At 32.3% G+C, this 26,045-nt stretch overlaps 1 protein-coding gene across 1 annotated transcript in view; it reads left to right on the top strand.

The window, feature by feature from the left end:
- The window catches only part of LOC106877761 (exportin-1), a 35,076-nt gene extending 9,389 nt beyond the window's left edge, over positions 1–25,687 (top strand). Inside the window, exons 3-25 of the mRNA XM_014926770.2 lie at positions 2,240–2,346; positions 2,703–2,818; positions 3,089–3,203; positions 3,588–3,707; positions 5,455–5,509; positions 5,916–5,989; positions 6,165–6,323; positions 7,182–7,379; positions 8,000–8,138; positions 9,724–9,827; positions 10,336–10,413; positions 10,510–10,666; positions 10,975–11,138; positions 12,248–12,382; positions 12,623–12,727; positions 14,194–14,379; positions 16,489–16,611; positions 17,821–17,892; positions 20,339–20,414; positions 20,935–21,162; positions 22,525–22,687; positions 23,689–23,785; positions 24,266–25,687. Of these exons, the coding sequence (XP_014782256.1) occupies positions 2,240–2,346; positions 2,703–2,818; positions 3,089–3,203; positions 3,588–3,707; positions 5,455–5,509; positions 5,916–5,989; positions 6,165–6,323; positions 7,182–7,379; positions 8,000–8,138; positions 9,724–9,827; positions 10,336–10,413; positions 10,510–10,666; positions 10,975–11,138; positions 12,248–12,382; positions 12,623–12,727; positions 14,194–14,379; positions 16,489–16,611; positions 17,821–17,892; positions 20,339–20,414; positions 20,935–21,162; positions 22,525–22,687; positions 23,689–23,785; positions 24,266–24,412 (2,918 nt within the window). The 3' untranslated portion in view covers positions 24,413–25,687. The remainder of the gene's footprint in view (positions 1–2,239; positions 2,347–2,702; positions 2,819–3,088; positions 3,204–3,587; positions 3,708–5,454; positions 5,510–5,915; positions 5,990–6,164; positions 6,324–7,181; positions 7,380–7,999; positions 8,139–9,723; positions 9,828–10,335; positions 10,414–10,509; positions 10,667–10,974; positions 11,139–12,247; positions 12,383–12,622; positions 12,728–14,193; positions 14,380–16,488; positions 16,612–17,820; positions 17,893–20,338; positions 20,415–20,934; positions 21,163–22,524; positions 22,688–23,688; positions 23,786–24,265) is intronic.
- Positions 25,688–26,045: the final 358 nt, after the last annotated feature.

Below are 26,045 nucleotides of genomic sequence, written 5' to 3'. Positions count from 1 at the left end.
GGCACATAAAAGACACCATTTCGAGCGTGGCCGTTTTCGTGCGGGTGACACGTAAAAGCACCCACTACACTCTCTGAGTGGTTGGCGTTAGGAAGGGCATCCAGCTGTAGAAACTCTGCCAAATCAGACTGGAGCCTGGTGTTGCCATCCGGTTTCACCAGTCCTCAGTCAAATCGTCCAACCCATGCTAGCATGGAAAGCGGACGTTAAACGATGATGATGATGATGATGATGATGAATTTCTGTTGCAAACAACAGGTTGAAGTCTAAGATATTTTACTTTATTTTTTCTTATTTGCAAACTTAACGTAAGAAAAATATGGTAAAAAAAGGGTTAGCATACTGCATTTTAAAATAATGTTATACTATTTTAATTTTTATTCTCCATGTTCTGGTAGTGGAGATGACTGAAACATTTTGAACTTAATTGCATTTTTTGAAGTATTAACATTCATGGTTTTGAGTTTAAAATCTTGTGGTTGACTTCACTTTTTTCCCTCTTGAAGAAATGAAATAATTAGCAGGAAACATTTTGTTTAGTGCAATCAACTATAAGCTTATTCTTCAATGATTAACCATGTACCTAAATTTCTAATTATTTTTCATTTTGGAGTTTTACTTTTTTTGGAATTTAATAATATGGGAATCATTTCACAAAACTTGAAGATGCTTAAATGATGATGATGACCATGGTAAAGATGACACTTATTGCATTTTATAGATTTTTTTTTTTTAGAAATAATGATGTAGACATTTAATGATAATGTTACTTCATTTTAGTAATTTCAAGGAAATTACAAAATGTAATTTTGTATACAGATTAGGTAAAGAAGTAAATGTAAACTATATATTTAACTATGTTAGTTATTATGATGAAATGCTTTTATATCTTACCAAATACATTTATTGAGTTAGCCCTTCTTGAGTGAAGAGAAATCCACTCATTCACTATATTGGTTATGTCATGTTTCAGTATGGTAGTGTAACAGTCAAGGCATGTTCTACACTTGCTATATTTAGTATATCTGTTGTTTAGCCCCAAGTCAATCATGATTGCGCAGACCTGTAATCAAAGGCATTCCAGTCACCACTGTACTGTCTGTATATCAAGAGCTTCATTGTCCAAGTTGTCTTACAATATTTTAAGTCCGTGGAGTGTAATTTGAGAGATATTTTATTGCTATTTCTAGTAGGTTAAGTGACTCTCTAGAGGCTTTTTACTGAAGATCTTTTATTTTCCTGCAACCAATAATTTTAATCAGAGCAGATTTATAGCTTTTCAGTATATTTCTCCTCAACCTTATGCCTATTTCCAATCTTTTGTGAAACCAGCCTTTACAGGAACAGTTTTCAGCTTTTACTTCTTTTTCTGTTTTTTTTTCCTCTTTAAAGTACTCTTTGTTTTTAGCTTTATCTCATTAGTTACTAGCTGTTTGAATTCATGACTATTTGTCTAGTTTTTCCCCTCCACCCAGCTGAAAAAATTGATTTGGTTCTTTATCTCACCTGTTGGACAAGTAACTCCCTGACAATCTGGTTTCATGTGAATTGTTTAATATATATTCAATTTATTTGCACTGTCAGGAATATGATACCCTTGTTCTTTAAGCCATGGTTATAGTCTTCTTTTGATACCAATGAATTTGTTCCAGTATTTCTCGACTTGGACATTAAACCCCTTTATTATGATGACGATATCTTAATTATCCACTTAATTAGTATGAGATCCTGTTTCTTTTTTTTGCCTCTTTTATCATTACTATAGTGATTTTTTTGCTTCTCTTAGCTAACTAAATACATATACTCTCTGTTCAGTTTTAACTGTATCTCACCTCAAATCTTAAACACTGCCTAACTTCTCCCTAGAATTGCAACTCCTTCAAATGTCTTCAGCACTCATATTTTTTTTTTGCAGACCTTAGAGAGGTTCAGAATGAACTCTTATCAGTAGGTTATGAGCACTGCCTCTCCTGACTAATTAGATAAATAAAACTGTATCTCTCATTAGAGACTTATGAGAGAAGGATGTTGAGATTGCTTGATGATTACTGATGTTTGCTGTATTTTGGGTTTTTCTGTTTTTCATAAGGAGTTAAAGAGAAAAAAGTAAAAAAAGTGATGGGTGCTGTTCATAAGCATGGAAAGATTACAAAAATTTCTCTTTTTGTCAGACAGATTATACTTTTTGAATGAAAATAATTAGATGAGGATTTAATATGATTTGTTTGTTTTTATTTAGGTATTAAAAAGTACATTGTTGGTTTAATTATCAAGACCTCATCTGAGCAGCAACTTTTGGAGAAAGAAAAAGTGTATTTGGGAAAATTAAACATGATTTTAGTTCAGGTGAGTCAGTTGAAAGTGTTGTCAGGTGTCCCCACATTAGGTGGGGCAAATTAACAACTGTGAAAATTATTTCCTAATTTAATCAAATTAATATTGTTCACATGAAATATTTAAAAGTTTTATTTGCATTTATATAAGAATTTCTGAGGCAGTTTAAGAGATGTTATGACTTATTAATTATATAATTAAGCATTAATTATATAATTAATACTTAAATATAATTGATTCAGAAGCAAATTAATTATATAGTTAATACAAAGTATTTGTGTGTGTGTGTTTATATAAATTTCTAATAATTTTATAATCAGTATCAGTTTATAATTTTAAAAAAATATTTTTGTTATTTATTTTACTAGATTTTAAAATATGAATGGCCAAGGAACTGGCCATCTTTCATTAGTGATATTGTTGGTGCCAGCAAGACAAATGAGTCATTGTGCCAAAATAATATGACTATTTTGAAATTATTGAGGTTAGTATTGTTTACTATTTACTTTTTTCTTGTCCTCTTTTTTAGCTTAATCATATTATTTTATGATTTAACGTCTTATATTGTTTTCTACAGTCTGTTTGTCACACCAATGAAGGGGCCTTTCATATGGCCACTTAACATGCTAGAAATAGCATTCCCTCAAATCAGGCCCTACTATATTAAAGGATGGTTATATTGTCTGAGACCAAAAAGAAAGTTTAATCATGGCATGGCTAGTATGCTTGTATAAACTTGTGTTTTTTTTTTCAGTGAAGAGGTATTTGACTTTTCCAGTGGTCAAATGACCCAAGCAAAGGCTAAACATCTCAAGGACAGTATGTGTAGTGAATTTTCACAGATCTTTCAACTCTGTCAGTTTGTGATGGTATGTGTTGTGATTTTTCTTTTTTAAATATACAATTAATATCTTTTTTTCAAGTCATTGCCAACAGAATTGTTCTATATTATAAACATTTGTTTTATAAACAAATGCAGGTAATTTTATAGACATCTACCACTGAATAATCTAGTTGAACTGATAATCAATAATCTCAGTTGAACCATTATCGTGTTTAGTTTATAATTTCATCTTTCATATTTTAAAATCGTTTAAAGCTTGGAAGAATTTACTCAATTTTTATACGCTGTTACTGTAATTTTACATTTATTTTACACACTAGCATAAGATGGTTCTAGAAATTTGAATATTTGTATATGAATTGTTTGAATAAATTGTATGTTTATGTTATTTAATCCTTTTCCAAAATAGGATAATTCACAAAATGCTCCCTTAGTTGGCTCCAATCTTGAAACACTGCTGAGGTTTCTAAACTGGATTCCCTTAGGATACATCTTCGAAACTAAACTCATTACTACATTAATCTGTAAAGTAAGTGCATTTTTTTCTTTTCTTTCTTGTAAATAATTGTGAAACAAACTTTGAATCTTGTTTTGCTCCTTGTCACCAAAAAAGCAATACATTTCAAAGAAAAAAAATCATGCCCTGCAACTTTCAGATGCATGAACAACACAACTAAACCATGAAAGCCATTACAAATGCTTGTTCTCAATCTCTGATGACCTATTGCAGTGACATCATCACCATCAATTGTCCATACTGACCAGGGCTGGAAAGCTGAGGGGCTGCACCAGACTCCGGTCTGATTTGGCATGGTTTCTAGAGCTTAATATTTGGCATGGTTTCTACTCCGAGAGTGTAATGGGTGCTTTTTATGTGCCAGTTGCATGATACCAGTATCCACCATGACTACAATTTTACATGACTACAATTTTACATTGGGTCTTCTTCTCAAGCATGGCATATTGCGAAAGGTCTCGGTCATATGTCATTGCTTCCATGAAGCCCTTATATATATATATGACCATACACGTGCGTGCACACACACACACCTCGGGAACTAAGCTTCCTCTTCAGTACCAGTATGTACTTCAGTCTTGATAATCTGTTTCTCTTTGCCTCTTAACTGTTAAAATGTCTTTTGTTCCAAGAAGCTGCACACCACTATTAACCCATCCCACATATCTTTTCTTTCATTATTCTTGTTTCTTACCCCTACAAACCACACACTAATTACGTAGCTATTCATTTCTCTTGAAGTTGCTGTTTTCTGAAATTCTTCCTCAATCTACATTTTCCCTATAGGCATCAAACTACAGAATTTAGAACCAAACATAACCACCTTATTCCTAACTGCCTGGGCAAGCCAACAGTCATTGGTGTTGCTTTTCCTCCTCTCTCATAAGGCACATTATGAATGTTATCATTTTAAAACATTTCAACAATTAAACCGGCCATATCTGGCCCAAATATATTTTATTTGTTTTATGTTAAAACCATCCAGATCTGATCTCTCACACCTACCCTACATTGTCATTCTAAAAATGCAACAATCACATCATTGAACTCTCAAAGCTATGCGATAATGCATACAAGATAATTCAAACTAATGTGAATAAATAAGCTTCACATTTGAAAGAAAAATCTGAATGTTAAAGGGTTAATGTTATTAAACTTTAGTGAGTTGTTCATTATCTTGACCTTTAAGTAACCTAATGCATTGTCCTATCAGCATTTCTATTTGTAAATAGAAAAGTGTCAAATTTCATTTGTCTTGTACTTTGACTATGTGTGTTGAAATGAGTTTGAAATGTCCTCGAGGTGTTCTAGTGTTTGTTACCAACTTCAAACACTAAATGATTTCCTGACTAATACATTAATTAATAGAGTTGGGAAGAGGTTTTATTTCTTATAATTATTTACATTCCAATATGCTGGACACCTGAAATATTGATGCCTTACTTGACATCTAGCCTAACAACTAGGAATATGTAGCTGTACAGAGAAACAGCTGTTACTATAGATCATGTTCAGTAACCTAAGCAAGGAAAGAGCTTGTCATTGACTTCTGGGACTAGACTCATCTATTCAGATTTTGTAATTACTGATTCATTTCAAACCTTGGGAAGCAGATTTATGGAAATGGAGACATTGAAAACAAAACTTTGGAAACGTCTGACAATGAGGAAATGCCAAGAAGAAGAGAGAATATTATTTATTCCATTAATTTATTGAACACTCATTGTTATATTTTAAATATTTTTTTTTTTAAATATAGTTCTTGAATGTACCAATGTTCCGAAATGTAACTCTGAAGTGTCTTACAGAAATAGGTATGTTCACCTCCTATATCTCTACTTATTCCTGAAATACTCTTTTGTAAGAATTTGAATTGCTTTTTTGTAAAACCAGAAGTTCTGTACAAATTAGATAATACTTAAAATATGTTAAATTATCAGATTTATATCCAGAGTACAACCATGTTGCTTTAAATCAAGCAGTAAACTTTAGCATAATGTTTGTGATGTGAGTTTTGAATTATGAACTCTTATGTAACAAAGTGTGGAAAACATTTTACTGAGAGATTGACCCACACTTAAATTACATGTTTTAATATAGAATTTGAATTTAACCAAACTACAATTCAGATTCTTCATGTGTATTGACATCAAGATGCTAAAAGGTTACCAATATCTATGTGAACATTGGTAATTTAAAAATAAATTTTGTGTTCTCTAGCTGCTGTACAAGTTTCCCAATATGATGATCAAGTTACACAGCTATTTACAATAACCATGGAACAGTTAAAACAGGTATTTTACAAGTTATTTATTTAAGTCTTTATATTATTCACTCTTAAATCTTATAATATACTTAAGAACCAGATCTTTTGATTTCATTTATTTTAACTTATATTTGCCAAAATATAAGTGTCTAGAGTTTATAATTAAATTTCTGTGCTTAAGTAAAGTGTATTATATTTTGCAGATGTTGCCCTTAGACACAGTTATCAAAGATGCTTATAGGAAAGGGACTGATGATGAACAAAATTTCATTCAAAATCTTAGTTTATTTTTGTGCACCTTCCTAAAAGAACATGTTCTACTCATAGAACGTAAGAATGAGTATCACAATCTTTTGATACAAGTGAGTAAAAATTATTTTGCTGTATAATTTATACTTAAGTCTTTTATTTTATATATTCATGACGTTGAGAATTTATATATATGGAACATATCTTTAAGCACATTTAGTTCATCTTGTGTTTAGATTTACATAGATGATACTAGTTGATATATCCTGCTTTTTTTGTAAACCTCTTATCTTCTCTGACAAATAGAATTTGAATGAATTTCTATTTCGATAAGAATTAAAACTGTACTCTTTCAAAGAATCATAGTCTTTGATTTGTATAATTTTATCAAAAATCATTTAATTTTTACATTTCAAACTAACTAATGATTAATGAAATATACTGGTCTCGAAATTGGCTTTTTACACATGCATATAACTTAATATCAATAACATGTCTGTTAAGTTTATTTTCTATTCACATGGTTTTGGGTTCAGTCCCACTGCATGGCACTTTGGACAAGAGTCTTCTACTGTGCACCTGACTGACCAAAGCATTGTAAATAGATTTGGTTGACAGAAACTGAAGGAAGCCTGTTGTGTGTGTGTGTGTGTGTTAGTTTCTCCTTACCTTGACAGTGTATGATAACTGTAAAATGTATGTCACCATCATACAAGCAGTGTTATTCATTGCCAGTCTTTAGACATGTTTGAAAACAGATGAAAGTTAATGACAGGAAAGGTGTCTGACATTAGAAAATATGTCTCAACAAATTCTGTCTAACCCATGCAAGCATAGAAAAATGGATGTTAATATAATGATAATGATAATTTATTTGGAAATCAGACTGAAAGTGGCTAAATAATGTTGGGATATTCTGTTTGATATTGATTTTGCTTGTTGCAATGTAAATTTAACTGTTTAATTTGTAGGCTCATCATTACTTGATTCGAATTTCTGAAGTGGATGAAGTGGAAGTATTCAAAGTATGCCTGGAATATTGGAATTCTTTGGCAGCTGATTTGTATCGCGAAAGTCCATTTTCAGCAGGTTCAACACCATTGATGTTTGGTCGATCTCATGGTGAAATACCCATTAGGAGACAATTCTATATGTCAGTGCTCTCCCGAGTAAGTTATTGTTTTTCTTTGAAATATTATAAAACCAATCCATCACCACATTAGTATTTTAGCTTCACTTGGAGAGGTTTTAATTCTTTTCTAACCAGAGTTAGCTGTTTAACAAGCAGTCATCACTATTGAATTTTGATAGTTGTGTTTATGCTTTTGTATACGATTGAAGTAAAATAAGCTACAACTAACTAGGAATTAAATTAAAGTAATTCACTGCACACATGTGTGCATCTCTGCGATGTAGGACCCCCCCCCCCCCAAAAAAAAAACCTAACAGCTTTTGTTAGGCTTTCTGACTGGCAAAATTCCATTGCAATTTAAAGTCATGAAAACTAGAGATCACAGATCAGTTTTGCTGACGTACTTGACAAGTAAGTGTGATTCGAACTTAGGCTCAAGTCTATCAGAACAAATAGAATCAGTACTACTAGAAATATATATGTGAGTGGTGTTACAGTGATATACACATTAGCAGAAAGTTGCCCAGGGCTGTTCCAGTGTTGACACTATGAACAGCATTTAAGAAATCTGTATGAGAATTCATCTTCAATTAAGATATCCCAATTACCTAGATCATTAACTCATTGGATTTAGCTGTTTTATGTTATTATTTTAAGGTACGAGCTGTCATGATTTCTCGAATGGCAAAACCAGAAGAAGTGCTTGTTGTAGAAAATGAACAGGGTGAAGTTGTTCGTGAGTTTATGAAGGACACCGACTCCATCAATCTATACAAGAATATGAGGGAGACATTAGGTAAGTACTTTGTTTTATGAAAGTGAGATATTGTTTTTTACTTTGTTGGTTGTGGCTATTAAAGGATATTTTTTATTTAGTGATATATCTTGATTTTACTTATATTATATTATTTACACAACTTGGAAATAAGTGGAGTAGCAGAAATGTATTCAGCTAATATTTTGCATGTTTAGTTTCGTCACTTAGTATTCTGAGGCTTGAATACGAATAAGATTTTTGGTTTTTAATCTTTAAAGTAAAATACCAATCGTGTAATGGATATTTTCAATCAATTATATCCTCTTAACTGCAAATTTGTAGTCTTGTAATCAATGTGTGGAAACAATATTTCTTTTTTATTTTGTGTTATCTTTTTATATTTCCACTTTATTTATAATTAACATTTAAATATATTTGTTTAACCCTTTAGCATTTAAACCAGCCATATCTGGCTCAAGTATTATGTGTGTTTTATGTACAGACTGACCATGTTCAGCTTCTCACACCTTCCCTATAATGTCGTACTAAAAATAAACAAGTACATCATCAAAATCTCAATTGCAAATAGATAATGCACGATTAATTCAAAACAGTGGGAATCCAACCATAGAAACCATGCCACAACAGACAGTTGGAGTCTGGACAACTTCCTGCTAGCCAGCTCCACGTAAAACTGTCCAACTCCTGCCAGCATGGAAAATGGACGTTAAATGATGATGATAATGAATGGGAATAAATAAGGATTATATTTAACAGAGTAATATGAATGGTAAAGGGTTAATGATTAATCACTCATTTTTATCAATTCAATATCAGTTTACTGATTGTATTTTTTGCAACAATAGTTTCATTGTCTGTAGTTGGGCCATTTTAATTTGTTACAAATGAATTATGGTTAAAAAGTTTGCTTTACAACAATATGGTTCTGTGTTTGGTCACATTGTTTGTATATATATGCTTGTGAGTGTGAGTGAGAGAAATTTCTGTGTATAGAGGCAAGATATGCCAGAATTAGTTGTTCAAATGAAAGTGCTTTGTGATATTTAGTTCCAGCCAGGTTACACCTCTTATGTTAACTTTGCTTTTCTTTTCCTTATAAGATAACATCTCACAATAAAATTCTTGTTTCAACAATTTCGTGTGTGTGTACCATGTTGGCATGGAAAGCAAATATAAAACAAGGGTGATATATAGATAGATAGATAGAAAGAAAGGCACATGGCTTAGTAGTTAGAGCATCGGGCTTACAATCATGAGGTAGTGAGTTTGATTCTCGGACCAGGCTGTGTTGTGTTCTTGAGCAAGACACTATCTCATGTTGCTCCAGTTCACTCAGCTGTAGGAATGAGTTGTGACATCACCGGTGCCAAGCTGTATCGGCCCCTTTGCCTTTCCCTTGGATAACATCAGTGTCATGGAGAGGAGAGGCTGGCATGCATGGGTGACTGCTGGTCTTCCATAAACAACCTTGCCGAGACTTGTGCTTTGGAGGGGAACTTTTTAAGTGCAATCCCATGGTCATTCATGATCAAAGAGATTTTAATAGATAGATGCAGTTCACTTTTAATTTTTCTATGCTATTATGATTTTTTTTCTTCTTCAGTTTACCTCACTCATTTAGATTATGTGGATACAGAGAATATAATGACTGACAAGCTTCACAATCAAGTAAATGGCTCAGAGTGGTCATGGAAAAATTTAAATACGGTTAGTTACTTAATGTGATGTTTTTATTGATGTAGTTATATTTTATTCAAGGAATAGAACCTTAATTGAAGATTATATTTCTTATATACACTATCGATCACATATGCTCAGTGTATGTGCTTTGCTTGTTTGCCTGTAGACTGTGATTTGGTGTGGTGGGGATGACTCCCTCAAAGTGCTGGGTGTTTATGACTTTCAAGTGTTTTGACACCCGGCAGTTTGAGGGAGTCATCCTCACCATGGTAAATCGCAGCTGACCGGCAAACAAGCAAAGCACATCATTGAGTATGTGTGGTTGAAAATGTTTACAACACTAGCATTGCATCTAATTCATATTTGAATACATTTCTTATATTTCTGTGTATAAGATTTGTCTTCTGTGCATGATATGCTCTCCTCTTTCTCCCTTTTACACACTCAGTAGTCTTTCTCTACTTATTCCTCATATCAATACTCTACCTGTGTTTTGTATATTTATGAATATTAAATAAATGTTTTTTTATTACAGCTTTGTTGGGCTATTGGTTCAATTAGTGGTGCTATGTATGAGGATGATGAGAAACGGTTTTTGGTTACTGTAATCAAGGTTAGTCTTTGTTATTTGTAATTGGTCCTCTAATGATTAATATATTTATGTATTTAGTTGTTTGCAATTATCTGACTCCTGTTCTTGTGGCTGTAGGATCTCTTGGGATTGTGTGAACAAAAACGAGGCAAAGACAATAAAGCCATTATTGCATCGAATATCATGTATGTTGTTGGACAGTACCCCCGATTCCTTCGAGCACACTGGAAATTTTTAAAAACAGTGGTTAATAAGCTGTTTGAATTCATGCATGGTAATTATATTTAAATTCGTTTTTTTTTTTTATTAAATAGAGTAAAAAAATTTGATTTGGGCAATAGTATGTCTGTTTAAATATATGAAATTTTATATGTTGTTATTGTTGAAAAAAGATTAAAATTGATAATTTTTTCTGGTCTGTGGTTAGCAAAATTGCATTGACTGAAAGTTTAAATTTTAAAATTTAAACTTTTCATTCAGTTATTAGAATATTAATAGCAATAGTATTTTTCTTTGTCTCATGTATTTGTAAGAAAGTATCATTTTTCTAATTTTTACAACTGTAATAATTTCTCTTTCTAGAAACACATGATGGTGTACAGGATATGGCTTGTGATACATTTATTAAGATAGCTCAAAAATGTCGCCGCCATTTTGTTCAAGTTCAAGTTGGAGAAGTTATGCCATTTATTGAGGAAATCTTAGCCACTATCAATACTATAATTTGTGACCTTCAGCCTCAGCAGGTAATTACACCTTTTGGATTGTGTCAATATATTTTTAATGCATATATGTGTGTGTGTATATATATATATATATATATATATATATATATATATATATATATATATATATTAATATTTAGTAGAAGTAATAGAGTGACTCAAAGTCTGAGAGTTTTGTTCATTGGCACTTACCAAACTAGTGCCAATGCACGAAGCCCTTGGACCTTGAGTCACTCTGTTACTTCTGCTAAATATTAATAAGAATATACACATACTCATATTCTGTGTTGTATTTTTCCTGTTTGCATCAGCATACCTGTGGATAATGATGGTGTTGATTATTGTTATTAACTTTGTCCATTTTCCATACTGGCATGGATTAGATGGTTTGACAGGAGATGGCAAGGCCAGAAGTTGCACTAGGTTCCATAGTCTATTTTGGCTTGATTTCTATTGCTGGATGTTCTGCTTATGCCAACCACTTTACAGAGTGTATTAGGTGCTTTTTATGTGGTACCATGGCCTGTGTTTTTTATACAGCATCATCACCAGTGGTTTTTATGTGGAACCACACGCACATGCACACATATAAATGAAACATTGTAATAAATCAAATCATGAATTTGTATTACTTGAAATTCTTAAATTCACAATCCTAAATTAGAGTTTTCAAATTGCTGTTAACCTTAATAATAAGTTTTTTTTGTTGTACTTTAACATTTTCGTCCTCACTTGTATGGATGGATGGCCTGGTGTTAAAATATTTTGACTAAAATATTTAATCTCATTGCATATTGTGTTTAGATATGCAATCTTTTTGGGTCACACTCACTACTGTTTCCATTTACTACTGTACCAGTACAAAAATGCAATAGTTTTTACTAATTTAATGTCTCTCTTTAATAATTTAATTTATCCTAGCTTTGAGATAATTCCATCTGAACTCTGTAAACCTTTTAATTATATATCTGCCTTACTATTTGACATTCAGTGATTGTTCTCATATGTTGTGCTGCCAGGTAAATAGAGCAGGGGATATGTTTGGATATATGGCTAATAATATATTTAGCAAGATAGCTCAAAAGATGTCATTAATATTATTTTTCATACTAATCTTAATGTTTTTCTAGGTTCATACATTTTATGAAGCTGTTGGATTAATGATTAGTGCACAAATAGACCAAGTTCCCCAGGATCATTTGATAGAAAGGTATATGTTGTTACCCAATCAAGTATGGGATGGTATAATCAACCAGGCAACACAGGTAAATACTTGCTACTGTCAGTGAGAACTGATATAATCCATAGAATTAATTTTAAAAATTGTTGATTACAAATTTATTGTAATTCCATTTCAAGAATTTGCTGTTTGTTGAACATTATGCATGCTGTTCAGTAACATATGTAGGTGCATTATTTAGAAATATTTTTTGAAATAACTCTGATGTTTTGAAATTGATATAAAATGAAGTAAAATTTCGAACATTTACTTTTTCCTTTTTTAGAATGTAGAAGTTCTAAAGGATCCTGATGCTGTGAAACAACTTAGTAATATTTTAAAAACGAATGTTCGAGCATGTAAGGCTTTAGGGCATCCATATGTGTTACAGGTTGGTATAATAGTTTAATTTATATACAAAGTGCATTCCAGAAGTTTTCATGTGAGACATTTATTAATTTCAAAGAAGTACAAAACTCTACCGAGTAGGATCCTCCAACTTTAATGCACTTTCTGTAGTCTTCCAGTCACTTTGTGAACGCCTCCATGAAGGTCCTCCAAAGTGAAGGTGTCCAGGACCCTTGTCACAGCCTCCTTTATCTTCAAAATAACTTCCCATCTCTGTCAAGTAGTTGGTTACCAGAATACTTGTCATTGAGCATCCTGGGAACAAACTTTGCTCAAATTTTGCGCATGTTCAGATCTTCATGAATAATTCTGTGTATAGTTGCCACACCAACTCCAAACTGTATCTTATTGTCTTTATAGACACATGATTGTCTTCATCCAGAAAATTTTGAATTTTCTCAACCATCTTTGACAATCTGATGTCCCTCTCCCTTCTACACCTCTTCTCATCATCTCTTACCTCCTCTCAAACCATCTTTGGAACTGTTGTGCCAGCAAAAAAGTTAATCCATATTCAGCCTTGGAGCATTTCATAAATTTCTGTAGTGTTTTGCCCAGTTTAACACAAAACTTTATTTCATATTGAGCTTCCAAATGTCCTGGCTGCATTCTGCAAACAAGTCAGTTGTGACAAGCAGTGTTTAATAGAGTGTATTCAATGTGCTGTTACAACTGTCTACTTCAATTTGAAATAGCAAAAGTTGGCAGGTCAGTTTATCAGATGTATAGTTATGTACTAAAATTAGAATAATCTAGAAAAGTTATAACTGCCTCTCCTAAAACAAAAAAAAAGAGTTTCAAGACTTCTGGAATGCACGTCATACATCTACTTTCTGTGTCCATTACACCATTATAAGTTCCAACAGTACAACTAACTGTTTCACGGATTTTATTTCATTGTTCACATCTTGATTTTGTTTATAAGGCTGGAAATTCTTCTTGTTACTAACTCTTACCTGTTTTTTCAAGTAAGGGATATTTTTTCATTTCTTCTCACAAGAATTAGGGATAAACAAGGTATTGTTTATTGGTGACATAGACATGTCATCACCATTTCATTCCAGTGTTGTCATGCATGACATTTAGACACCCTCATACATAATGGGTTTCTATATAGTTCTGTTTACCAACTCCACTTACAAGCCATTGGTCAACCCAAGGCTCCAGTAGAAAGACACTTGCTCAAGGTGCCATGCAGTGGGATAGAGCCTGAAACCATGTTTATGAAGCAAACTCCATATCTATGCAGCTATGCCGTTTCTATATTCATAAACTGAATTATGTTATGCCTATAAAGACTTCAAAAAAATAGTTATAAGATTTTTTTTCTTGTGTCTTTTGTGTACTAGTTACAGATGTGATAAATTTTAAGAAAAAGCTTATTTTTTGTAATTGAAATGCTACTGAACTCCCCTGTTATTAAAAAATTGGATTAAAATTTACTTTCAGCTTGGACGAATTTATTTGGACATGCTTAATGTTTACAAAGTGATGAGTGAAAATATTAGCAGTGCAATTGCTACAAATGGAGAGAGTGTTACAAAACAGCCTCTCATCAGAAGTATGCGAACAGTAAAGAAAGAGACCCTCAAGCTAATTTCTGGTTGGGTCAGTCGATCTGCAGATCCACAAATGGTAAATACGTTCTCCTCTATAGAAACCTACTTTACTGTAAATAGGAATTCTTTTCCTGTATAATTTATGAACTTGTTTGCTATATTTTAACACACAGCAGTTGTTGTGGTTGTTGTTGGGTATCCTATCTTTTTGTTCCTTGCTTAGCTATAGCCTAGCTGATCTATATCATTTAACTCTAGTATTGAAAGCAGCCATATCCAGCCCAAATATTTTACCTGTTTTATATTCAAACCAGCCAGATCTGGCCTCTTGTACCTTCCCTACAATATCATTCTAAAAATAAATAATTATGTCATTGAAATCTTGTAGCTTCAATGTGATGCAAGTTAAAGCCATTTCTGCGATTATAAATGTGATTGTAAATACTATGAAATTTTCATCAACACATTTATTTCAATGGCGAGCTGGCAGAAACGTTAGCATGCCGGGCGAAATGCTTAGCGGTATTTCGTCTGCCGCTACGTTCTGAGTTCAAATTCCGCAGAGGTCGACTTTACCTTTCATCCTTTCGGGGTCGATTAAATAAGTACCAGTCATGCACTGGGGTCGATGTAATCGACTCAATCTGTTTGTCTGTCCTTGTTTGTCCCCTCTGTGTGTAGCCCCTTGTGGGTAGTAAAGAAATAACATTTATTTCAATGTCTGAAGTGGAGTTTGAATGGTTTTTTTTTTTGTAATTAATATTACTTCAGTACGTAGTGATTTCAGCTTGGGAAGACTTACAGTTGGAGACTTTACAAAATGTAAAGAAAATAAAAAAATAACTGTGGCTAGTTTTTGGATAAGGTATAGATATTTCTGAATTTGGATTGCAAAAGTGATAGAGATCATCAGCAGGCCATTCAGAATATGATGGTGCCATGGTCATACAATATAATGCAAATGCATATCCCTAATTTTATTGAAAATACATAATTGTAGATCATTGGAATTTAACCCTTTAGCATTTAATCCAGCCATATCTGGCCAAAATAATCTACTTGTATTATCTTCAAACTGGCCAAATTCAGCCTCTCACACTTATCCTACAATATTCTAAAAATAAGCAATCATGACATTGGAATATCAAAGCTATAAGGTAAGGCATGACTAATTCATATCAATGTGAATAAACAAGCATTACATCATCATCATACATCCATCTTCCATGCATGCATGGTAGGACGGTTGACAGGAGCCAGCCATGTAGAATAACTACTCTAGGCTACTGTATCTGTTTTGGCAGGGATTTTACTGCTGGAAGTTCTTCCAAACACCAACCACGTTACAGTGTGGACTGGATGCTTTTAATGTGGCACCAGCACTGGCAGGGTAACCAAGTAACTCACAAGACATGGAATTAGGACAGGGGCAGAGCATTTGAGGAGGGGAACTTGTCTCGGTGCATGAAAGGTTAGTGTGACAAAGACAGAGAAACAGAAGCAGGTGATCCAATATCAAATGATGAAAGGCTAGAGTGTAACAGAAATAGAGAGGCAGAAATAGCTGTCTTGCTATAGAGGAGATACATGGTTACCCAGTGAGAGAGAAAAAGAGATAGAGAGTGAGAGAGAGGTACAAGAAAGAGGCCAGAAACAAATGTGCTGATATAAAGGTGATACTTGGTTACTTAGTCAGAGGGAGAGCAAGAGAAGGGGAGAGAGAATGAACAAAAGGATAGCAGGAAACAGCATAAGTGTAAGAGAGAGCAGAAGAGACTTGGTGTAGTGCTAGGGTATACTCACAAGTAACAAGAATATGAGCATTGAACCTAGTTAGAAAAATAGGGTGTGGGTGTTGTAATTTCATATTTCATAGAAAATGCCCTTTGATAGTAATGCTTCTGATTAAAATGTTTATATTTAAATTAAAATTTTCACTGAAATCTTGCACTCCAAACATTTGTTAAGTAAGCCTATAAATGAAAAAAGTTAATTTCTGATTGTTTTGAAAATTGAAGTACATGTCAGCTATACACTGACATAAGCTTCAATCGTACAGGTGTGATGATAATTCTTTTTTATTTAAGATTTAAATCAATTGTGCTAAGTTAATTTTTTGATTCATTGTAAAAGATTTCTTTCAAAGTGTAGACTCAAATTTTAAAATCTTCCTTTGAAATGTCAGGTTGCTGGTAACTTTATTCCCCCATTGCTGGATGCTGTACTATTAGACTACCAGAGAAATGTACCTGCTGCTCGAGAACCAGAAGTTCTTAGTACCATGGCCACTATAGTTAACACTTTAGCGGTAAATATTTTTCTTTTATTTATTCTTGTACAGCTGTTTGTGCTGTAGCAGCATATATCTTTACTTTATTAAAATGTACCAAAACTGATTGTAAGATAAAGTTAGAATACAGAAAACTACATTTATTGGCATTTACTAAAATTTCTTTAGTAAATTTTTCTCTTCTGCAGTTTCATTTTAGTAACTCTCCGATGCCTATTTCTTTGGATCTGCACATCATTAAATTTTTTATTTTATTGTTTCTGAGCTTCACTTATTCTTGCATGTATTCATATTGCATCTGTCATGTGAGATACTGAATTATCTTCATTATTTCCCTTTTTATTTTTACCTTTCTAAACAAAAACCTGACTACCACCTTCTTTGTGTGTGTAATATATTCAGTTGATACTTCTGTTGATCTTGATGTATGAGGTTCCCACAGCCTGACTGTTAGACTACCCAGTCACATTTTTTGGGAATGCTGGTAGCAGAAAGTTGGTGCAAATGTTTGCCACAAACTTAGGCTTTTCTATTACCTTCTCATCTCCTGGTTGAGTTAACTTCATCATGGTTTGGAATCTAACCTACCCTGGTAGCCTAAACGTGCACCTGTGTACCAAACCAGAAATTATTAAGCCCACATACTTAATGGCATTTACTGTGTGTGTGTGTGTGTGTGTGTGGAGAAATTGTAGTTATATCCCTTAGTGTGACATGCTTTTGCACAACTGCATTGATTGTAAAAGTAATTTGTTGGGTTTTTCTACTGAAAAAAAATTAAAATAATAATTATACATATTGATATATAATTGCATGAAAACTCTTGAGTTTAGTTAATGGAATCTTTAAGTAGTATATACACTTGAGTTTGTGATTCACTTTAGACTATTTAATTATTATGAATTTGCTTGTTTATAGGGTCACATTTCATGAAATTCTGCAAATTCTAATAGAAAGATTGGAATCAGTTTCAGTAAGGAATATATGAACTGAACAACTGATCTGCTTTATAAGTGAATGCTTATCAATCATAAACTTTTTAAATATTTCCAATTCCATAAATGATATTCCTTCTCTTCAAAAAGCATTAAGCTTATGTTTGTAAATATCTCATTTAGTTAATTAAAGGTAACAAAAAAAAATTTAACAACTCCTAATTATGTAAGCTGAACTTTTTATTATTCATAAATGTATATTGATTATAATATTGCTTTAAATATTTTCTAGAGCCATATAACAGAAGAAATTCCTCAAATATTTGATGCTGTATTTGAATGTACTCTAGATATGATTAACAAGGTTTGTATTGTTAAAAATTTGTCATTTTATGAAATAATAAACTCAGCTTAAAATTTTGAAAGTATACTAACTATTAGTATTTTCATTATTATAATAATTACATTGTGTAACAAAATTGAAATATTTTTTTGTCTTTGGCCAGTAAGTGTTATTTCTTATTTGCTTCTATCTAGAAATTAAAAGAAATGACAACTATTCCCTTCAAACTTTGCTTTTGTGACCTGGACTTATTTTCCATTATATTTCAGACAGCTTCAGCACTGAGTTGCTGAAGCAGAAATATTGTTATAGTAAATATTCTGCTCAATAATTCAGATTTGCTTGTCAGTTGCTTGACCATAACCACTTGAGCATGTCCTTTAGTGGCTGACAATATGTGCATCTCTGATCATGAGCAGGAGTTGTTGGAGAGCATCATAGCCATGTGTTGAGAGGGTTTTTTGGGGTTTGAATAAATGTAACAAAAGCAAAGTTGGAAGGAAATAGCCATTTTCCATACTTTCTATGGGTAAGCAAATAGGAAATAACAGTTGCTACTCAAGGACAAAAATCATGTTATACAATGTTATCATTAATTTCAAAGTAGTGAATATGCTCTTTTGTGTCTCTTAGCAAGAGATGTTTTTGAAGGACAACATTGAGATGACTCCGATCAGTGCTATTCTCCTTCATTGAAACCCTCAAAGAATAGAATACAGATATACATACACATGTCCCTACTCTACATTCCAAGTTCATATTCTACTGAGATTGATTTTGAGTTTCATTCTTTTGGGTTGATAAATATTTGCCAATCAAGCCCTGAAGTCAGCTTAAAAATGACACCTTCTCAACCCAATGTTTTTATTTTTATTTAGTGCCTGTGTTATAAAATTATTATTGTTATTAATAATAATAAGCTGGTGAGCTAGCAAATTGTTAGCACACTGGACAAAATGCAGTGGCATTTCGTCTGTCTTTATGTCCTGAGTTCAAATGCTGCAGAAGTTGAAAGCCTTTCATCCTTTTGGGGTTAGTGAAATAAGTACCAGTTGAGCACTGTGGATGAAGTAATTGACTAACCATACTCCCCAAAATTTCAGGCCTCTTTGTCAAACTGTAACCTTTCATCCTCTGACACAAGTTCCCCTCCTGAAATGCCTTGCCACTCTCATAATTCCTTGTCTTGCAAGTTACTTGGTTACCCTGCCAGTGCTGATGCCATGTTAAAAGCATCCAGCCCACACTAACGTGGTTGGCGTTTGGAAGGGCATCCAGCTGTTAAAATCATGCCAACACTAACTTTGTCTGTGCTAGTGCCACGTAAAAAGCACTGAGTCCACTCTGCGGAGTGGTTGGTGTTACGAAGGGAATCTAGCCGTAAAATCCCTGCCAAAACAGACAGTAACTTAGAGTAGTTTTTCTACCTGGTTGGCTCCTGTCGGCCGTCCTACCTTGCATGCATGGAAGATGGATGTTAAATGATGATGATTATTAAGGTGGCGAAGTCCTTTTTTTTATGCAAATTTTCAATGGGGTATAGCTGTGAAAAGAGCCCAGAACAATGGGTAATACCCTCTACAAAATGGGTGGGGGAGAAAAGTTGCCAACAGGTGGCTACACAAAATTCAACTCTATACTTTAAAGAGTGTCTCCTACTTTCAACTTGGACTGACCAAAGCCTCAGGAGTGAATTTCGTAGACGGAAACTGAAAGAATCCTGTCGTATATATGTGTGTATGCTTATCCCCCACCACCATCGCTTGACAACTGATGTTGGTGTGTTTGCGTCCCTGTAACTTAGCTGTTTGGCAGAAGAAACTGATAGAATAAGCACCAGGCTTACAGGGAATAAGTCCAGGGGTCGATTACTTTGACTAAAGCATGGTCAAATGACTGAAACAAAAGAATAAAAGAATACCGTACCACTAAACCAAGAAGGTTCTTTGAATATGTATGATGTATTTTAAGGCTAAATAGTAATTCTGTTTACGTTTGCATAACAGATTTTTTTTTGGTTGGATTATATAGTTATCAGTTTTACACGGCTTTCGATATTCTGTAAGTGTCACAATTTCTCATGGCATCAGCACACAATTTACAGATGCTTACATTTTTTATTTCCTGTGAAGTTTTTACAGGTTCAGCTAGTTATTATTATTTTTTTCTTTTTTCTGTCCCTGATTTCAGTTTATCAATAAATGATAGAAATTGTAGACCCATACTAAATGTAGTGTCTCTCAGTAAATGACAGAAACTGTAGAGAGCTACACTGAATAACATACACTATTCAGTTATATTCTTTTTATATTCTGAGTTAATTTTCTCTTTCATTCCTTTATGGTTGATAAAATAGAACCCTGTCGTGTAATGGAGTGAATTAAATAAACCATTCTATTTTCTGTAATGGATGTCTATGTATTAATATAGCAGATCACTATTAATTTATTACCCGGTTTTCTTTTAGGATTTTGAGGAATTCCCAGAGCACAGAACCAACTTTTTCTTATTATTACAAGCAGTCAATTTCCACTGTTTCCAAGGTAAGAAAGTCTTTATTTTTAACTTAAATGTTGATTAACATACAATCAAGAAAACTAGTGCCTTAAAATAATTCCATAGAAACCTCTAGATAATGAATATTATACTTGTTGGGAGTAATTTATTAAGTAAAAATTAACGTAACTATTACTGTTTCGCTAAAATCTCTAAACTCTTTCATTTCACTATCATTTCTAATGACAGTAGAACCACCTGTGTATTACAGTAAATATTTAAAACGATAATTTTGATAAGATTTTCTAAATTAATGAATTTCTTTTATTGGAATATTAAACCAGTGTTTGATGTACATCAACTGACAGTTGTTTATTGGTATCTTGCATTGTCATTCAACAAGACTTTGAGATTTTGTGTGTGTACATATGTGGTGTTAATAAGAATATAGGATGGTCTTGGGTGGGTCAGTATTGAAAGGGCCAAATGCTTTTCATTTTATATATTTTTTTTTTGCTTTGCAGTTGAGATTTCTTATTTATTTTGTTATTTTTTTTTTGTTTCCAGCTCTATTGGATATTCCTCCAGCTCAATTCAAATTGGTGTTGGATTCAATTATCTGGGCTTTCAAGCATACAATGAGGAATGTGGCCGATATTGGGCTTGATATACTTTATACGTTGTTGCAAAATGTAGCACAACATGAAAATGCAGCGCAAAGTTTCTACCAAACTTATTTTACAGATATCTTACAACATATATTTTCAGTTGTTACAGATAGTTCACATACTGCTGGTAAGTGGCACCTAGTTTATTAAAATTGTTCTTAAAACTTCTATCCCTCTTTTGACCAAATCTACTTGGCGTTTTTTTCTTCATATTTCTTAACCCTATTGTTACCATATTTCCTTTGGAATACATTGCCTTTGTTTCAATTAATATATATATATATATATATATATATATATATATATGGCACGTAAAAGGCACTATCCAAACGTGATCGATGCCAGGCTTGCCTGACTGGCTCCTGTACCAGTGGCACATGAAAAGCACTTGTTACATTCTCGGATTGTTTGCCGTTAGGAAGGGCATCCAGCTGTATTATCATTGCCAGATCAAATTGGAGCCTGGTGCAACTGCTGGTTCTCCAGAACTCGGTTAAACCATCCAACCTATGACAGCTTGGAAAACGGACATTAAACAATGATGATCTAGGTGAAAGTGGCAAATATAGCCCATTTGAATCAACCTACTTTTTGTGTGCATGAATTGGTGGGGAATTACAGCTGTGAGAAGATGAGAAGAAACCTTTGGTAGTGAGAATCGTCTAGGATCTGTGGTGTCCTTTGGAATGTTATTCAAAAGTCATATAATTTTGTATACTTTGACTTTCTTATTCTTGCTTGTTAGATTTCAGTTTAAACATTCTCACTTCTGTAAACCACTCCTTGTAATATTACCTCATGCGTCACCCTTGTGGTAAATAAAATAAAAAAATAAAATATTAGCAGTGGACAGTGGATTGGCATGTTCATTAGAGCGTCAGACAAAATACTTTGTAGTATTTCTTTGGTTCTGCAACTCCTTCTGAGGCTAACTTTATTTTTCACCCTTCTTGTGGAGTTGATTGTTTTCACCATGCTTAAGATAAACCTTTTAGTTTTAGAAGTATGTTTTTACAGCTTGCTGTTGTTATTAATGCAAACTGTTCTTTCATGATGTGGAATTGATAGTTCTTTTCTAACTAGTGAAACTGTTGTCTAATACAGTGTTTCTCATCAAAGGCGAGGGTGTAAGCATTGAAAAGAAGGTAGACATATTGCTGTTTCATAATTTTAAGTTGGTTTTAAAACTTTTTTAACTTGTCCAAAACCATGGTGAAGAAGAAGGATTATATAGAGGCAAACTCTATTTTTTCGCATTAATAAAGTGTGGAGTGGATTTCACCAATGTTTTTTGTTGGGAGTGGTGGTGGTCGTAGTTTTCCATTAAAGAACTGCTGGACTAATTAGGCATGAATCTTTACAGATTAAGTTTTTTTTTTAATTTTTACTGAGTTAAATCTTTTGTAGTTGATTAATAAATGCAACTTGTTTATTGATATTACATTTTTGTAATTGCTTATTGATATGTAAATGTTTTTTTGTTTTGTAGGTTTGACAATGCATGCAACTATTCTTGCTTACATGTTTAGCTTGCTTGAAGCAAATAAAGTCACAGTTTCTTTGGGGCCTAATATACAAAATACACAAAATATTACGTACATTCAACAATTTTTGCTGAATCTTTTAAAGGCAGCTTTCCCTCACTTAAATGAGTAAGTAAAAAGATTTAAAATTACATTATATGGCTAGATGTTTATGAAGGCTGTACAGCCTATAACATTTTCCCAAGTGGTTTCATGTTTAAAATATTTTTATGTGAATGGTTTTATTCTTAAAATGGAAGGTAATTTTTGTAATTTGCAGAAACATTTGGAAATTACAAAAATTATCTTCCATTTGATTGAATATTACAAATGTGTATATCGTTGATGATTTTCTTACATCTTGCTATATTCTGGTAGCTTAAAGGTTTTGTTCATTTTGAACTGCTGAAAATTATGGTTGCACAAACTATGTGGCTTAATTAAACAATATTCATTTTATACCGGTATATGGTTTGATAATTTTATACCAGTAAATGGTTATGATAAAAAAATATATACTTATTTTCATGTTCCAATAAAACATAGGAATCTGTATGTATATATATATATAGTGAATATTTACAGTCAAATTATTTTGATTTCTTTCTGTTATGTTTATCTATTAACCTACCATTTTTATGCTAGGAAGAAAACAGAGCTGATCCCTTCAAGAATAGATATATTTTGTCTGTTGAGATTTTTTTTTACAGAATAATACCTTTATTTTCTATTTTGTGAATAGGGTTCCTTTTTTTTAAGTACTGAAACATCAGCAGTCTTTGTCTTCAAATATGCACAGACAGAATGTAGAAATTTTTTTAATTATATTTCCACATCAGCATGATTTAAAATCAGCTGTTTTAGGATTGCAGTTTAAGTTTGAACCTTTTCAGATTATAAATCATATTTTAAGGGTTACATCATGGATAAATTTTGACTTTTAGTGTCTCGTACCATGTTGAGATAGCACCAACTTGTTATAATTCTGTCATTCTTAAAGAATGCTAGAATTCAACCATTATGGAGGTTATGGTGTGTCTTTGATAGCTGAACATATCGATTAAGTTTCTACTTTCTTCAGTGGATATAATATATGTACATTTGTAATGCATGGTTAATATTTATTTCAGGCCCCAAATCAAAGTTTTCATTGATGGCTTGTTCAGTTTCAATCAGGATATCCCAGCTTTTAAAGAACATTTGAGGGATTTCTTGGTGCAGATACGTGTAAGTTAAATTTTATATTTATTTAATCATTACCAATTCTGTTTTTCAAATCTTGTTTTGACCCTTTTAATACCAGCTTGCTTTAAGACTGATCCTAGTTCTGCAATATAAATTTCCTATTCTAAAGTTACTTAAGTTAAAAACCTACCATAAAAATTCTGTGTTAATGTATATCTCAAACATGAACTTAATAATGACTAAATTATTTTACTAAATTCTTCATTATTTTAAAAATTAAATTGAAACAAAAGCAGTGTTTTTGAACAGCAATATATGGCAATGGAACATTCAAAATTTTCAAATTTTACAATATCTCTAGTTTTAGCAAACCTGCATCAAAACATCATCAAGAAATAGTGTAATTTAGATTAGTTATTTCTCAGAAAGGATTTATTCTTTGTAGAATAATTAATTGACCTGTGGCTTTTGTTCATAACACACTTTATCATGGAGTTTTTTATTGTTAATTATTTAAAATAGGAATTTGCTGGTGAAGACAACAGTGATTTATTTTTGGAGGAACGAGAAGCTTCTATCCGACAAGCTCAAGAGGAAAAACGGAAAATTCAGATGGCAGTTCCTGGTATTATTGGTCCACATGAAATTCCCGAAGAAATGCAAGACTAATCTGAGGAGCATTTGGTCATTTGCTCTTGTGATAGTTTCTCTGGAATCTGGTCTCATTGCCTAATATTGGCTTTAGCTGCTATTCCAAGCAATCCCCCTCTCATCTCTTTATTTCTTTCATTTCACTATATTTTCCTTGTAAGTCTACTGTATTTAATGCAATCACATCTTTTTGTTCTACCATCAACATATAGTTTTGGGTTACAAAACTCCTAGTTCTTATCATAATGTACACGTTCTGTTTTTAAACAAAAACAAAATCACAACTGACTATTGACTAATTGTTCAGTGACATTTGTATACTTCAGCCATTAAACTGGACCATAGAGATTAGTTAAAAAAAGAAAAAGAAAATGAACAAATTGTTTTAGATACATTGCCATGATGTACTCTCTCGTTCTACTTAGGGTCACTATTCATATATGCATAACTTTGGAGTATATTTAAACAATGATCCCTGACTGTTGAAACTTATGAGGAACAAAATTAAGAGTGGTTGAGTATAATGACATATAGTATATGACAATATGCTATATGAGGAATTGAAACTTTCAAATGTTAATGGGTAAAACTTTTTCTTCCTTTCTTTAATTTAACATTATTGATAAGTTAAGAAAGCTGGGTAGATATATTCTTTCATTAGAAATTAAATATTGTCAATTGTTTAGTTTGTATTTTTTTTTTTATTTTGCATTTAATTAATTTTTTAATTTTGCTATTGCTTTACATGAGGTTCTCTTATTTTAAAACATGCTTAATGGAAAATAGGTTTATCATAATACCTTTTCTATGTGGATATGGGACATCGTGAATAATATACCTAGCTAAAGCTAAAATTAATTCCTCTCCCCACAAGAAAAAGAAATTAACCTCTTAGTTCTTTTTTTTTCTCATTTATTAATAAATCTGGCCTTGTAACATTCTATTTTTTTGTGAATGTTTTAATAATGTCTAATGTTTTCTTCATCTTTTCAATCGTTCATTTTTAATTTATTTATCATTTCTCTTTACAATGGTAAAAACATACTTTCACAGAATGTCAGCATTTAGTTGAACTAATCTCACTAGCATGTACTTCTGCCAGTGTTTAATTGCTTCCAACATTTCACACCTATTTTCACCATATATGCCTCCTCATCAACACCTCTAAGCATTTTTGTCCCACATCTTCTGATTCTTTGACCATCTGAAACTTCTCATTATGACCATCACAAAAGCATTTTTTGTAAGAAAATAACAACAAAAGTATAAAAAGAAGTAAAAAAAATAATACTATCTTGTTTTCTTTTCTTATTTTTTCTAATAAAATCTTCAAAATACCAAAAATATAAGAGGGGGAAACTACAAAATTTTTCTTTTGAATCAAAGGAAAAAAGATAAGCAAAATAAACAAATAAACAAAAAGAAAGAAAAACCAAAAGATTACAACATTTTTCTAATCATGTTTTAATTTTTTCACTACTTTCTTAAACATTGTCTTTGAAGAAGAAAAACTGAAAAAAAAGCAAAACAATTTTCATTTTTATATACCCATCTCCAATAATTCATTTCCTTTTCCATTGTGATGTTAAAAGTTGTTATTAAAAGCAAAATTTAGAAATAAACCATAGATATAAGTAAATTATAAAGGATT

This window comes from Octopus bimaculoides, chromosome 11 (genome assembly GCF_001194135.2).
Source record: "Octopus bimaculoides isolate UCB-OBI-ISO-001 chromosome 11, ASM119413v2, whole genome shotgun sequence".
NCBI lineage: Eukaryota > Metazoa > Mollusca > Cephalopoda > Octopoda > Octopodidae > Octopus > Octopus bimaculoides.
This window is presented reverse-complemented; position numbering and strand designations above follow the sequence as displayed.